At 43.3% G+C, this 17,276-nt stretch overlaps 1 protein-coding gene across 9 annotated transcripts in view; it reads left to right on the top strand.

The window, feature by feature from the left end:
- The window catches only part of HDAC9 (histone deacetylase 9), a 777,497-nt gene that overhangs the window by 427,899 nt on the left and 332,322 nt on the right, over window positions 1-17,276 (top strand). For all 9 annotated transcript variants that reach the window (XM_056800543.1, XM_007505411.3, XM_056800542.1 and 6 more), the window contains 2 exons: window positions 8,101-8,278; window positions 17,102-17,235. In XM_056800543.1, coding sequence (XP_056656521.1) covers window positions 8,101-8,278; window positions 17,102-17,235 — 312 coding nt within the window. The remainder of the gene's footprint in view (window positions 1-8,100; window positions 8,279-17,101; window positions 17,236-17,276) is intronic.

Below are 17,276 nucleotides of genomic sequence, written 5' to 3'. Positions count from 1 at the left end.
TCCTTTCCTTTTGACTCGGGCCAAATGGCCCAGACAAACATTTTGGCAGGGGGCTGTGTGTAATTGGCAGCATGCATGCTGAGGAGAATTGGAATATCTTGTCTTTGGTGGAACCACCACAAATCCTTTAGCCAGACTTCAAGTATAGGGGAAAAGGGGAGAGAAATGGCTTCTTTTCTTGAGCTCAGCAGGATCCACGTACCTCCCATGGCCAAGGGCGTGTGCAGAGTGGTAGAGAACATGATCTCACCCTCTTTAAGCCCCACCATGTCTTTAGTGGACTCTTGAGTCTGAATTGTAGCAAGATGATGTATATCAGCCACTTACTTGGGGTGTCTACTGATATAAAGGGTCTTTCCATCCCACTTCCATCACACTCAAAAAGCACTTTTAAGATGTCTGCTGGGTTCCAGGAACCATCCTAGTCTTCAGGGATACAAAGGCAACCAAACAGTCTTGATTTCAGAAAAGATGCTGATTTCCCATTTGGCCTCAGACACTTACTAGCTCTGTGACCCTGGTCAAGTCACTTAACCCTGTTGGCTTCAATTTCCTCATGTGTAAAATGGAATGGATAAGGAAATGGCAAACGACTCCCGTGTTTCTGCCAAGAAAACCCCAAATCAGGTCACAAAGAGTTGGATACTGATGAAAAATTATAGATCAATATAGGAAATAAGAAAAAGAGAATAAAGAGGTTTGGAGAAGACATAGCTTGTACCTAAACTGAAAGTGTGCATCAAATACACATCTACCAACACACACACACACACACACACACACACACACACACACACACACGAAACTTAATTTGGGGAGGAAGCTCTAGTAACTGTCATTTTTACATAATAATGTTCTTATTGAATCTCTTTATATAGTAAAAGGAAAATGAAAGGAAAACCTAGAGATTTCTTCTCCTTTGGGGCCCTCTTGCCTTCATCTTAGCACTCAGCTGTACATGCACAAGACAGCACAGGGTGGATACCTGGCCTGGGTAATTACTATGGCAGCTCATTGGTTCTTGGCACTTGGTCAAGTCAAGTTATGTTTGCTTTATCTAGAACACTGGTTTGGAGGTTGTGTCAAATTTTTGGCCCTGAAAAGGACAACAAAGATCAAAACTCATGGAAAATGCAGAAGGGGAAATGCTGGATTTGGAGGGAGAAGGACCTGGGTTTGAATTCTGGCATAGCTACTTCCTGTGTGGGCTTGGACAAGTTAAAGTGAAATGGTTGCATTAGTCAACCTCCAAGGGCCCTTCAAGCCATAAATCTTGGATTCTATAATTTTCATTATGAAAATCCTCATTTCAGTTCAGGAGTTCAGTAACAGCCTGTTTCTGTGGTCTCTACTCAAGGAAAATTCCCATGGATTTAAATTCCTCTGGGTTTTGAGGTTATGAGATTAACTCCAAATTGACTGACTTCATTTTCTATATCCTTCAAAAAATTAAATCTTTGGTGCTTTTCATGATTGTTAGGTATAAGTGCACTTTCCCTCCTCAAAATATCTTACATATACTATTGTTTAGTCATTTCAATCCTGTCTAACCCTTTGTGACTCCATTTGGGGTTTGCTTGGCAAAGATATGGGAATGGTTTGCCTTTCCCTACTCCAGCTTATTTTACAGATGAGGAAACTGAGGCATACAGGCGTAACTGTCTTGCCTAGGATGATACAACTAGTAAGTGTCTGAGGCCAGATGTAAACTTAGGTCTTCCTGACTGCAGGCTTGGTACATCACCTAGCTGCCCTATGCATATACTTAACTAATTGCACATTATCTCCAATACAATGAAGCTCCTTGAGGGTAGGAACAGTTTTCTTTTGGATTTGGCTCTATGACCTAGCACATAAATAGGTGCTTGATAAATGCTGCTTGGATTTGATTTGATTAGAATTAGTTTCTACTTCTATCCTTAGTGCCCTTTGAGTATCTCATTGGCCCTATCACCTTTCACTTATTGGCTTCATGACCTATGTATCCCCTGTCCTAAGCTAGAATGTGAACTCTCTGAGGGGAATTTCTATGTGTCCCACATTCAACAGAGTGCTTTGCACAGAATTATGATGATGAGAACAATAATAATAATAATGATAACACTTACATAGTTCTTTGCTGGTTCATTATTATTGTTCCTAATTGCCATGAGACCTGGGTCTGGCCAGAACCACAGTTAATTATATCAGCAGTCAGCAACATCTCAGCCCTGAAAAATAAACTCTAGCACTGAAAGATGGAAGGAAAACTTCTCTACAGTATGATTAGGTGGGCTATATCTAGAGCCTTCAGGGTGCCACAGCAGGAAGGATGATGGTTATTCATTTATCCAGTAAATTCTGAGTGCAGAACTCAGGAGACCAAGTGTTCATTTCTGGGATGGCAAAAGTTCATGGATGGACTAGCCCTCTTCCAAATGCTTCTCTATCTATATGAGCAATTTCACACCATCCACTACCATCTGCACCACTGGAGATGTCAAAGACATCACAAACAACTGTTGTGTTCACACTCCCTGATCCCATCTTATACATTCACAGCTCCTTCAGCAAGCCACCAAACTTCTCCTGCTTCCTCAGGTAGGGAAGTTTGATGTGGACATACACATATGAGCTTGCGTCTGGATTGGAGGGGCATATCAGGATAGAGCCCAAGCGGGGGCTCCACCTGAACTTGTCCTTAGTCTTGAAAATGGTTTCAATCTGAGTAAACCCCATGCCGAAACACACAAAAACCTCCTTCATGACATCCCCCTTCTACATGAAGATGACCTTCAGGGGAGCCTCCTTACTGATCCACATCAGCCATTGGGACAGTCCTAGTCCATGGCAAATGCCAAGAAGAGTAGGGAGATGGCTGCTCCTACTCCTATTCAATCGTGTTCTTTAAGTCATAGTACTTCCCATCCAAGCAGGCAGAATTATCGGGTTCTTTGACCAGTCTGAGCACAAGAACTCAGCACAGAGTTAGTGTCCAGATCATCATCACACTGTAGGTAGTTGGATTTATGATCATTCTTATTCTCATTGGAGAGCCTGTAGCCTCCATATCTATCCTCAGTGAAAGGATCAAATAGGTGCTTGAACACATCATAGCTTTCTTCATCTCCAGCCACAGTCCATAGTTCTGGTGAATGAATGGCCTGAGTTGTCTGCACTGGTCTAGAGGATGCTATCCAGAGTGAGTGCTCTGGATGTGACCTTATCCTGGAGTTTTTCATAGAGCTCTGGGGTCAGCACCATAGCTATGTGGTTGTTGAAGCTAGGTGGGATTATTCCTTCTCAGTGAGGTAGTGGGACTTGGGCATATTGTATCTATTGGAGAATGGCATGATGGCTGGAAGAAGGGTGCTCTGGGGGTCTCAGAAGGTGTGAGGCACAGAGGATGCTACTGTTTGGTGGCTGCACTACTCTTCTATCACTTTCATCCAAGCTCAGTCACCAAGTCCTCATCTAGCTCTTTAAGGATTGGAATTGCTTCATGCATTAGCTCCAATTTTTAATAAATATTTTTCCAATGTAGTTTTATTTAATTCACTAACCATTTCTCAACTAAATATAAAACATTTATTTTTTTAAATATTGAGTTCCAGATTCTCTGCCTCTTCTTCTATCCTTGAGGATTCAAGAGATTTGATTTAGGCTATACATTTCAAGTCATGAAAAACATATTTCCATATTAACCATATTACAAACCCCAAAAGACCCAAAACAATAACAACAACAACAACCACAAACCCAAGACATATAAAGAAAGTAAGAAAAAATCACCTTTGAACTGCATTCAGATACATCATTTTCTCTCTCTGGAGATGGACAGTTTTTTGTTTGTTTGTTTGTTTGTTTTTGTTTTGCTTTTTATTATTGTTTTGTTTATTTTAAAATTATTTTCCATGGTTCCATAATTCTTGTTGCCTCTCTTCCCTCCCCACTCCCAGAGCTGACAAGCAATTTCACTAGATTATACTTACATTATTACTCAAAACCCATTTTCATATTATTCATTTTTGTAAGAGTCATCTAATAAACCCCAAATCACACACCCACACAACATAAATCATATGTTTTTCTTCTGCATTTCTGCTCCCACAGTTCTTCCTCTGGATGTGGAGAGTGTTCTTTCTTATGTTGTCCTGGATCATTGTGTTGCTTTTAGTAGCAAAGTCATTTACATTTGATCTGGAGAGAACTTTTCATCTTGAATCCTTTGGAATTATCTTGGATCATTGTGTTGCTGAGAATGGCTGTCATTCACAGTTAATCATCCTACAGTATCGCTGTTACAATGTACAATGTTCTCTAGGTTCCACTCACTTCACATTGCATCAGTTTATGTGACTCATTCCAGTTTTTTTCTGAAACCATTTTGCTCTTCATTTCTCATAGCACATCTTAATAAATATCTAAATTGAGTTTTTAAACCTTGATTTTTTGGGTCACATAATTTGGTTTTGCCTGGTATCTCTCACAAGAAGACATCTTTAAGTATTTTAAAAGCTAATCGTGTTTTTCAAGAGGCAACTATCAGTGGATCATTTATAGCCTACACGTGAGGGAGAGTGGTTATAATATAATGTTCCCCATTGTCGACTATGCCATTAATTGAGTTGGAATCAAAAGAAGCCCTTAAAGTATTATTTCCAGCCCATGAAGGCATTAAATTCTGCCCATCCCTCTTCACTTTTACTATGTTTATAGAAACAGATTAAAATGGAAGCCAAGCCCTAGTGACTGCATTAATTTGGGAGGGGAGGATACTAAATGAGGACTTTGGTAGTGTTCGGCTGGATCTTATATTCGGTTGTTGGGTCATGGGATCTCATGTTATTTATACATTGCTCATATTTTGAGACCATCCTGGGCTTGTGAATGTAAAGATTTGCTTGGCTTTATGTTTCTGGGACATGTTATTTAGCACGTATGAAAAATAAGATGGTTTGTATGGAATCAGGATTGTGGAATATGGAATAGAATAAGGTGATGCCAAAGGGTTGGATCCAATCTTTCACTGAAAGCTCTCAGGCTACTGAATTCTTTGTAGGAAGAGAGCAGGGACCAACAAGTGAGAACTCAGTATTCTCCAGGGGTCTGGGTTGTGAGATAGGGTTAAGCAAGTAGAGTGACGTTTTTCAGAGGTCTTGGGGGGAACCAGCTAGTGTTTTTGTTGGGATGGGAAGTAGAAGATCATGGAAGCTTCCTTTGGGATCCTACACCATTCCTCATATGGGAAACAAGTTACCCAGCAGCCCCTTGGGAGAGGAGATTAACAAAAACACATTGTCCCCTTTCGACCTTTGGAAAAGCACAGGAGCTCTTATGGACCATTTGGGTGATGACTTGGATGCAGCTCTGTCCAGTGGTAGCCAAGTAGGATAAAAGGCTGAACACTGACCCTTGCCTTGCTACATGCCAATGGGAATGGGAAGTCCAAGAAATCACTCTCCTTGCTGATGAGTCAACTAGAAAATGGCCTCTTCTTCCCCTTGTCTTGTTTTAAAATCCCCATCATCAGTGGTAGCTAACATGGTAAACGGATCATTCTATCCTAATGGGTAAAGTGCTGGCCTTGCAGTGAAGAAATAATAATTAATAGCAGCTGAATTTATATAGCACTTCCTATGCACTAGACATTTTACTAAGTGCTTTACAAATATTATCTCATTTGGTCTTTGCAACAACCCAGGGAAGTAGATACCATTGTGGAACTTATTGTATAATTTGGGAAACTGAGGAATACAAAATTTAAGCAAGTCAGGGGCATATAGCTAGTAAGTGTCTAAGGCTAGAGTTGAACTCAGACCTTCCTGACTCAGGCCTAGTGGTCCACCTACTGTGCCACCTAACTGTCCCTAAGAAGACCTAGATTTGAATCCTACTTCTGAGCCGTTTTAGCTATGTGATCTTCAACAAGCTACTTACCCAATCTGAGTCTCTTTCCTCCTTTATCACATGGGGTTATTGTTTTTTGGCTGTTTCAGGCATGTGTAACTCTTCAGGACCCCATTTTGTATTTCCTTGCAAAGACACCAGACTGATTTGTCATATCCTTCTCTAGCTCATTTTACAGATGAGGAAATTGAGGCAGAGGAGTTAAAGCACTTTCTCATGGTCACAAAACTGATATGTAATCATTTCTCCTCCTTTTAGAAGGTAACGACACCTCCGCCATGGCAGGTACTTATTGAAACTCCGGTGACTGTGTGTACGTACGTCGATCACCCTAAAAGACACATTTGGTGCAGGGAGAGTCTTGCTCACTTTACTGCTTTTACACCAGCAGGATAGCGTGCATTCTAAGGCTTGCTCAGATTGGATGCACTTGGGCGCTGCAACTCATCTCTGGAAGGCAGAGGCTAATGCCGGCCATCCAACTTCCTCATAAAAAGCAATGAAGGATTATCTGGCCGCGCACTCTGACCAGCTGTCCTGCCTCTCCGCTAGGCATGCATGCAGAAGATGGGGCTTAAAATGAAGCACAAGGGATTCGGTCTGAGATGAAGAATTTCCTGGTGTTTTAGGTTGTAAAAACTTGGCAGTTGGGAATCTTCTCTAGAGAGCTCTCAATATTGAGTCCACTGCCGCCCATCTGTGGTTGACGTGCAGCCTTCCCGAAGGGCAGTGACGGATATGAGGACCACTTCAAGGACCCTCCTGGTTCTGGGACTCGGATTCTTCACCTCTTTCAGCCTTTGTTTGCTCATTTATAAAGTGGGGCTAAAATTGTGCTTCTCCCAGGATTGTTGCCAACTCACATGAGATAATATATGAAAGGGACCTTGTAAATGTTTTAACCACTATTAGATTATTATTCTAATTGTTCTCAGGTGAATATTTTGAGAAATGAATAATATAGCTTAAAGTACTTGGAGAAAACTGAGACATACATCTTTATTTTTAATAAAAAATTAAAATTTATTTTTTAACCCTTTTTGGTTCTAAGGCAGAAGGGAGGTAAGAGATAGGCAATGGGTGTTGAGAGACTTGTTCAGGGTCACACCACTAAGAAGTGCTTGAGGCCACATTTGAACCCAGAGCCTCCTGTCTCTAGGTCTGGCTCTCAATCCGTTGAGTCAAGTCATATTTCTTGAATACTTATTAATTAACATTTACTCATTATTGATTATTGCTTTTATAGATGTGGGGATTATTAGAGCACCAATCCATGAGTACAGAATGAGAAGGAACTCTAGGACTCATCTATTTAACCCCTTCTTTTTATATTTGAGGAAACCGAGGTTCAGTGGAGTTAAGTATTTTAATGGTAAGATTCCCTGTCTTTGGATTCTGATCCCAAGCCCGCTGCACTTGGTATTTCTAACACCATTCTCACCGTTACTACTACTACTAGCTAGCTCAACTTTGGGCATCATCTTATCATTTGAAAAGTCAATTCATCTAAAAAAAAACAAAACAGAAAATCTGTTTCCATAGATGATATCCCGTGACAATGTAGGTAGCAGCAGGCTTGTGTGGCACTGCCAGGCCCGTGCCTGTAGGCTTTCTAGATTGTTAGTTAAGGAAAACCTAAGCTATGCATGAATAATGTGATCTCGAAGCCATTGGAGACTTGTGGAGAAGATCCTCTTTGGTGTCTTTGTTTCCAGGCCAGATTGCAATGACTGTCTCTGTTTCTGACTGGCATTTACTGGGGGTGAAGGTTTAGAGAGAGGAGACACCTCCCTCCCCCCCTTTCCTTGAGCCAACAATCTGCTTCCTGGCTTCCCTGGAACTGAGCAGGTTTTTAGTAGACTCTCGTTGATTGATTGATTGATTGAATGAGCTCAAGGTGTTGCTGCTACACAGATAGAAAGACGCCCTGGTCACGTCGTCGTCTTCTCCTCTGAGGTGAAAGGTGTTTTCTTTCCTTCACTTTGGACAGGCAGGCTTCCTGCCATCACCCAGGACCAAGCAGGGAGGCCCACGGTAGCTGTCAGGGGGAAAACATCTGCTGCATGAATTTATCAACGAGGTCTTGCCTTTCTTTTTCTTTATGCGCCCACTTCATGCCGTTTATGATGACTGACCTAATGAACTAAATTTATTGACATGCTCCTCTCTGGGTGCCCCTTGCTCATGTTTCTGATGTTTTCTTGGTGACAGCCATTCTTGGAGCCCCAGCCTGGACACACACTCCCCACGTACCAAGCTCAGCTGGCCCCCATCGGCACAGAAGGCTTTGACAAACACGTCCTCGTCTCCAGGGCCCGCTCTTCCCCTGCTGCCCCGACGCTACCTCACCCAGCCACGGATCGGACCCTCCAGCGTGTCTCAGAGACGGGTAGGCCTCCCCAGAGCCTTCTTTCTAACAAGACAGGCCACATGTACCACTCAGTGTGGATCAAGTGGCTTAAATGCCCCTAATGCCTCTGGCAGCAGCCAGGTTCTGTTTGCACCCCCTGCGCCCTAGTTTTACAAGGTTGTGTTGGCCCCAAGACAGTCACCACAGCTGATAAATCTGGGGCTTAGCAATCACAGCCCCATAAATTGTTATCACATAACAGTTCAACTCCTACATCAACAGGTGCACAGGCCTTTTTGGAAAGGGGGGGAATAGCACAAATGTCTGTGCCAAAAGCCATTTTTTCCCACTTAGTTGACATTTTCTAGATGTCTTAGTCTCAACTTTCCTCCCTTTGCCTCCTCGCTATTGGCATCTGGCCACTAGGGCAAGCTGAAAGGGGTGCTTAGCACTCTCAGCTCTCCTCCAGCTCCAAAGGGAAATGGCATTGTGGGCACGTGGGCATCTTCCTGCCCCAAAGCCTTTCCTGGTGAATAGTGCACAGGAGCAAACATGCCACAAGAAGGGAGTTGGGATCTGCTACATGCTTCGCCTCTTTTCCACATTCCTGGACACCTGGGGGGATATGGGGGAGAAGAGGTTATTTGGCCAAACTTTCCCTCCAGCTGCAATGGAGCAGCATTCTCTTGTAGGAAAAGGATTCCAAGGCTAGGCAGTTACTGAGGCCCGAGATGAAGTGTGACAGAGGCCTGTTGCTCTGGAATGAAAAGTTGTGTTTCTGAGTTCACACACACATGTGTATCCAGTGTGGACACACATAGATAGATACAAGTCTCAGCCCCTGGCGCCTCACTGTAGCCTGGAGGTGACCGTGCATTCTCAAAGTCTAGCTCAGCTTTGGAGGGTCCTTCCATGCTGTACCACCTTGGAGCACCCTGAGAGCCATTGGTCTCTTTTCCAGAGACCCACCTTCCTAGTTAAAAGATTCAGCAGCTGCCAAAACTTCCCTCCCCTCCCCTCCCCTCCCCTCCCCTCCCCTTCTCTTTCCCCTTCCCTTTCCCCTTCCCCTTCTCTTTCCCCTTCCCTTTCCCCTTCCCCTTCCCTTCCCCCTTCCCTTCCCCTTCCCTCTTTTCTTTCTTCTCAGAGTAAGACCTTGTTTTTCTGTGGCTTTGGTGTCCTTACACAACCCTCAGTGCTTGCAAAGGTTAAAATACCTTTCCCACAATCCTCAACTTAATCCTTGATACCATCTTAGATTTACAGTCGATGAGTAGACTAGCCGAGCTATTTAGCTGTGATAGGTATCACTGATTAGGTTGGCCCAGGAATTCATTTTTATAATGTGCTATACCACAAGCCAGCATTCCAGCCCTCTCTGCCTTGCCTACATTAACCACTTCCTGTGATCCCTCTTGGTTCTGGGCCGGAACAGTTTAGCCAGCATGTTCCAAATGGCCGAGGGCCTGTGTGGGGCGAACGTGGAAGCTTCTGATTCGCTGGCTCCTGTGTGTTCTTCTGTTAGCCCATCGGGGTCTCTAGGAAGAGTTTGCTCATGGCGATGCAAGATCTTTGGCAGTGAGTGGGCCCAAACCTATCAAAAGGCGGGTGCCCTTCCCCGAAAAAGATGCCGCCTTTTCCTACCCCGGGCCATTTTCAGGCCTGTCTTTCCATTGCAACAGATCCCAGTATTTGCCTGATAATGAGATCCTTCCTTACCCACCGCTCTGCCCACCTCCCCAACTTTCTTAATTAAAATGTTTGCTTAGGTTTCAAGGCTTCCTTTACGGGGCCCACATGTGTGGCTGGCTCTTCCTGTAAAACGGTTTCCTTCTGATAACATTTTCTTTCCTTGGTCTGTTGGAGAGTGTTATGAAGGGTGACGCTTTCCTGATGCTTTTTTTGTTCCCAGAGATTTTTGTGTTTTTCCTTGACTCACTCAAGAAGGGGTAGTGGAGGGAGCTCAGTGAAACAGGAATGTGGAGGGTTCAGAGAGCAGCGATGCCGAAAGTACCGCCTTTGGGCGAGCCTGGGGAAGAGCCATTCCATTCAAGAACCATCTAGTCCAGCCAAACAGCTGTTAAGTAAAACACAGGCAATGTTCCAGGCACAGAGGGAGGCTCCACTGGTACAGAAACAAAAATAATGATGGCTTGCATTGCCAACATGCTATCTAGTTTACAGTGCATTTGCTAGGATGTTCTCATAGCCACCTTGGGAGGGTAGCCTCTTCCATCTCCATTTTACAGAGGGGAAACTGAGGCTAAAGGAGTTGGAGGCTTGCCTAGGTCTAAGTCAAAAACGACCTGGTCCCTGCCCTCAAGGAGCTTCCCTTCTACTGAACCATGCAGGGTGACTGACTGCAGTAGCGATCTACATGGGAAATATCCCCACCAAAAGACAAGAGGGAAAAGTGAATTTTCATCCCTAAATTTCCCTGCCCTGGGCCCATCTGTGCCAGGGGACCTACAGGAGAGGATCTGAGCTCCCAGCGGTCTGTGAGGAAATGAGGAAATCAATGTACAATACAAGGGACTACTTGCATTGATTGAAATCATTCTGACTCTTGTGTGCTCCTACCAGAGAGCTTGAGTTCATATAGCCAGGATAAGGCTACTGGGCCTCGTACAGCCTAGTATTCAATGACACTTAGAGGAGGATCATAGATAAAATAATAATAATAACAACAACAACATTTATATAGGGTTTGGACTTTTGTAAAATACTTTACAAATATCTCCTCTTATTCTTGCAATGACTCTGAAAGGTAGAGACTATATTATGACCATTTTACAGATGAAGGAACTGAGTCTGATGGAGGGTAAGTGACTTGCCCAGGGTCACAGAGGCGGTAGGTATCTGAGGCAGATTTGGACTCAGATCCATCTACTTCACTAGAAGGGTTCCTTATAGGCCATCTAGACCAACCACCTCAATTTATCATAGGGGAAACTGAGTCCCTGGGGAGGTCTAGCCACTTACCCAGGATCACACAGGTTGTCAGGGGCAGAATCAAGACTCAAACCTGGGTCCTCTGACACCAAAGTTCATCTGTACCTTTCCACTCTATCATACTATTTTCCTTATTGAATAAATATTAAATGCTTGGGAGCAGTTAGGTTCCACAGTGGATAGAATGCCAGACCTGGGATCACTAGGACCTGAATTAAAAGTTATCTTCAGACACTTACTAGCTGTGTGACCCTGAACAAGTCACTTAACCCTTTTTACCTTGGTTTGCTCATCTGTAAAATGGGGACTATGGAGAAAGAAATGGCAAATCATTCCAGTAATTTTGCCAAGAAAACCCCCAATGAGGTCACACCGTGTCAGACACAACAGAACAACCGAACACAGTAATTCTGTGCTTGAGTGTGTTCCAGCACTGGGCCTTGGGCTTTATCTGTTCAATAATGAGAGCCTCAAGAAGAACAAGGAGCTCAGTAATTATTTGTATTTAGCCACAATGAACAGTGAAAATCCATATATTCATTTTTCTTTAGCTGTATTAGCACTTAAGAGAAAAGAGATCCAATACAACTTTCAGAAAAGGGATGGGATTCGAGATATATTTTAGCATCTGCTAATGACCACGAGACTGACAGTGGGATTAACACACGTGCCCACGTGCACACACACACACACACACACACACACACACACACGCAGTGATAATACTCATTCGGCAGATTGTCCTCCAGTTCTTTTCAGAATCCAAAGGAAATGAAATACACCCTCTCTGTCCTGCCTTCTACATGCGGCTCTGGCTTGACTCCATTCCCCAATTTCCCCTGTAAGCCACATGTTATTATAATTCACATGATATCGAAGATCTTTTGGTGTGTGTTCCTAACGTGCTAACTTTCATAGGCATGACATTAGGAGCACGGAGCAACTCGAAGGTCTTTCCTGTGCTGTCTGTCTAAAGCATGTCGAACATTCCCTTATTTGGCTCTACAAATGCCATCGCTGGTCCATCCTTATCGATCTAAAGGGAAGGAAGGAAGCCACGTACCCAGCTGCTCCCTGGTGCCCTGGATCCATCCCCTGAGCCGCACACAGACATTCCCATCAGCACCACTCAGTAGTTGGATAGTGGTGAGAAAAGGAAATGTTCTGATGTCTAGAGATGCAAGATGCCCTCATTCCTGACTTCCAGGATCTCCCAGATCCTACCCCAAACTGGGGATGAGCTTAGAAAGTGTTGGAGGCTAAAAACATTGAGGCAGCTGGAGCACTTGGCCCGAAGTTAGGAAGACCTGAGTTCAAATCCAGTCACAAATACCTTCTAGCTATGTGATCCTAGGCAAGTCATTTAACCTTTATTTAACTCAGTTTCCTCAACTATAAAATGAGAATGATACCAGCACTTACCTGGCAGCGTGGCTGTGAGCATCAAGTAGTTAGCACAGTGCCTGGCACAGAGTAGATCTCCATAGATACTTCTTTGTTCCCTCGTTCCTCTTGCATTCAGCTCCCTCTGATTTCTCCTTCAGACATCTCTGCCAGGTCTTCCTTAGGAAGGCAGTCTAGAAGTCCTGACCCAGGAGTCAGGGCAAGATCAACCTTCAGAGGGTGGCTGCCAATGGCCTAAGAGGAGACGAGAGGTGGGTGCCCTCATCCAGGTTCACGCAAAAGCTGCCACTTTACCCATTATGGTGACCGAATCACAATTATAGGAAAAAAGAAGAGTCCTTTCCTCTTGAACCCACCTAATATCCTGGTTCCTCCTCATAGAGACCTTATGATGATAGGAGTGCTCCCACCCCCACCCCAAGGATGCAACCTTTGGTTTCTAGAATCACCGAGTTATAGCACAAAAGGAAGTTAGAGTATCTTGAGTTCAACTCAGACATTTTATTGGTGAAGAAACTGAGGCCCTGAGAGAGACCTGTAATGACTTGCCCAGAGTCAAACAGACAGTGAATGAGTGTCAAAGGGAGAATGGCAGAATTTGAACTCAGCTTTTCTGTTTATATTCCAGATCACTAGTCTCCCTCTGTGTCTGTGTCTGTCTCTGATTTAATATATATACTTACATATATACAAAATTAGCATAGGTTTTATTAAATTTCCTAATTCAGTATATCTATCATATTCATTTAATGTAATATATTTTAATTATATAGTTATATGTTTTATAATAAATATAACATAAACATATAACTTTATAAATATGTTCATGTATGTGTATATACATATGTATGTATGTATATGTATATACATTTACATGAGGCAGCCAAGTGGAGCAGTGAATAGAATGCTAGGTCAAAAGTCAGGAAGATTCATCTTTGTGATTTTCAAATCTGGCCTCAGACACTGAATAGCTGTGTGACCCTGGGCAAGTCATTTAACCCTGTTTTCCTCAGTTTCTTATCTGAAAAATAAGATGGAGAAGGAAATGGCCAACCACTCCAGTATATTTGCCAAGAAAACTCTGGAGTCCCAAAGAGTCAGACACGACTGAAAATGACTAAACAAAAACATATCCATTATGATTGATCAATAGATAGATGATAGAGACAGACAGACTGACAGATATATATATATATATATATATATATAGGTAGATAGGTAGATAGGTAGATAGATAGGTAGATAGATAGATAGATAGATGGATAGATGGATGGATGGATAGATAAATAGAAGTCTTCACATGAGGCAAGTTTAGAGAGATACACTAGGTTCTCAGGGCTTTGAGATTCTGAAGTAACCTCAGAGATTACTCATTCTTACCCTGTTTTATAGATGAGGAAAGTAAAGCCCAAGAGAAGGCTGAGACCCACTTTGAGGCTTGACTATCAGAGGACTAATCCCCTGTAATATGTACAGAGAGGGGAATTATTAATTAATATTTTACTATTCATTATTATATATTATAATTAATAAATAAAGGAAGCAAGCCCTTCACCGAGGAATCCTAGGAGGGATGAAGTGAATCCATTCTTGCTCTTGGAAAGGGCTGATGGAAGAGTGAGGGATGCCCTGCCCTCTCTGCTGGTACCTCGTTGAGATTTCATCAAGACGAGAGCCCGGTTCTTGGGGCTTCCAGACATTTCTTGACTCTGAATGAGCCTCTTCTTAAGCTATGCCTTCCCCAAAGTTCATGGGGCTTCCTGGAATTTCTATTAAGAATCCCAGATACTCATCAATACTTTCAGGATGCCATGTCCTGCTTTACAATCAGGCCCTGCAGGAAGGCAATGGGGAAAGAGTTGAAAGGAAGTGTCTTAGATATGGCATCGCAAATGTCAAAGCAATTTTAGTCTGTAGAAACTGAGCCAAAGACCACAAATACTTTAGTCTCACAGCCTCCACAGTGGGGACATCTGTTAAGCCCAATGAAGAAGACAGACCAACTACTTGGGCAGGATGAGAGGACTGACCCTTGAATCAGAAAAGGTTTGGGTTTGACTCTCTCACCCCCAGCTTCTTCTTTGTGATTAGATGAGTTCACATCCTTCCTCAGACACATCTAAGATATGTGGCCCTGGGTAAGTTGCTTCTAATTCTGAGCCATTGTTTCTTCATCTGTAAAGTAAGAGGGTTAGACTTGATGACCATGGGGGTGCTTTCCAGCTCTCAGTCTAGGATCCTGTGACAGTTGTTGTATTTTCTTTTATGCATATGTGTTATTCTTCCCAACAGAAGGAAAGTTTCTTGAGGGGAGGGACTACCTTGTTTTTGTCTTTCTATCCTCAGTCCCCCCAGTTCTGTGTCTGAGACACAGTAGGAGCTCATTAGTTATGGTATGCTCTACTGATAAGGCAAATCACTAGAACTCTCTGAGACTCAGTTTCCTTGTATGAAAAATATCAGTAAGAGGCCGTTCCAAGACTTCTATATCACATCATTTGATCACCATAACAACCCCATCAGCCTGGGACCACAAGGATCATGAGCTCCATTTTTCAATTGAGGAAACTCAGCTAAGACAGATGAAAACATTTGCCTGAAGACCCGACATGGTAGTTGGCAGAAGAGGTCCTCGTTGGGACTCATTCTTTTCTGAATCTAAGCCCTTCATTTGGGCTCTGCCATTTCCAAGGTACCCTCTCAGGTCTAAATTCAGTGATCTTAATGGGCTAAGGCCAGACATCAGAACTGCTGGCTCTTCTCTATTCTTCTATGAAAATCAGCTCTAATTTCAGCCTTCTTCTGGCTTTGGGAGAGTGAACTAAAAAGCAGACAGACAGTCAATCCTGATTGGGTTTGGACCTCTAATTTATTGGATAATTTCCCCTTTTACTATGTGCCTATGCCTTGTGTCTGGAATTGGGCTCTTCATAGATTATCATCAGAGTTCATCAGGGATGGGGCAATTTCTGTGACCATTTCCCTGTCTTTCAAGAAGGTAATAACATTCATATGGCTTCTGGGCCTTTTAGGGGTATGGAAAACATGACATCTTGGGGATCCCCACTACTGCAGATGTTCGATGAATTCATTTTTAATGTAAATACAGTGCCCTGGCCTTGGAATCAGGAAACATGAACTTGTATGAGTTCTGCTCTTCCTAGTTTTGCATCTTTGACCTAGAGCTTCCATTTCTGCATCAATCATATTTGCCATGTTCTATGCCCATGCTTCCCATCCTCTGAAAAGAGGCAGGGGGGTGTCTTCTCAGATTGCTCCTTTGGGGTGAACCTTGACCACCCTCACTCTATAGCATCCAATCATTTTCTCATTGGCTTGCCCATTTACATTCTTGTAATCATTGGGCACATTGTTTTCCTGGCTTTGATTCCTTTTTGTGTGAGACTGTCTTTAGCTATAAGGCAGAACCAAGACAGTGTGGCCCTTCCCAACATAGATTTTCTGTGAACCTGAGAAATTATCCATCAAAAAGGCATCTATAATTTTCAGTCACAACTTTATCATGTGTGTGTGTGTGTGTGTGCATGCACACACACACACACACCTGCAGGTGAGTACCTTAAAATCATTCCCAGGCCCATCTCTGAATAGAGATGAAGAGGTCCTGTGGGAATTTATGTCCATTCATGTACATATTCATGGAGAGGGACATCCTGATACAAGTCGCCTTAGGAGTCCTGCTCATTCACAGGACCCCAAGGAAGCCTTCTAGTTGTCTGATTGTCAACACACATACACACATAGATATATAGCTATAGACATATTTGTACATATAGACACATATATAATTATTTTTTAAAAAATGATTTCTTTCCCTGACTACAAAGTTGGGTAATAATAACAATTATTATTCTAACTAGTCCCGTTACATTCTTCCTGTGATTCTCCCACATGGAAGAAATTGGGCCCTTATTGTCCTTGAGCCTATTTCAGCAGGACACAAGCTTTGACAAAGTGCCTGGCACATAGTAGGTACTCCATTAATGATTGCTGTTTTGTCTTGCCTTGTCTTTACTCCTGATCTGATGAGACTTTCAATAGAGCCTGATGTCTATTGTCTGTGACCCAGTCCAGTTAATTTACCCAAAAACCACTCATCGCCATGCTGGGTAGAGAGAGAAGCAATATGGCCCCATGGAAAGAGCCCTAGTTCAAGAGTGTTAGGTCTTGCCCTGATGATTGATACCTGGGTTATCTTGGCCAAGTCAGAACCCTGGGCCTCAGTTTCTTCAACTATAAAATGAAGGGGCTCCAGTATCTGAGCCCTTCAAGCCCTCGACCTAGGATCCACATGAACTTGTAGCCACAGCAGCTCCGGGAGACCATCTCTGGCTGTGGATGCTGAGGCTCATCACTGATGGAGGAGCTCTAACTCCCCGCTCCACCCCCACTGATGGAATTCCAGAGCCCATTAGGATTGAATTGTAGAAGGGTGTTCCTGGGCAGCACTCCCTAATTTGTGGTTATTGTGTTCTTTCTGTGTGGAAGGCCTAGTGTATGACGCTCTGATGCTGAAGCATCAATGCATCTGCGGCCGTTCTGCCCTTCATCCTGAGCATGCTGGGAGGATCCAGAGCATCTGGTCACGTCTGCAAGAAACTGGGCTCCTGAGCAAATGCGAGGTAAGAAAAGAGGGCAGTGGCTCCGTGAGGAGAGTCCAGAT

Source organism: Monodelphis domestica, chromosome 5 (assembly GCF_027887165.1).
Source record: "Monodelphis domestica isolate mMonDom1 chromosome 5, mMonDom1.pri, whole genome shotgun sequence".
Taxonomy (NCBI): domain Eukaryota; kingdom Metazoa; phylum Chordata; class Mammalia; order Didelphimorphia; family Didelphidae; genus Monodelphis; species Monodelphis domestica.
This window is presented reverse-complemented; position numbering and strand designations above follow the sequence as displayed.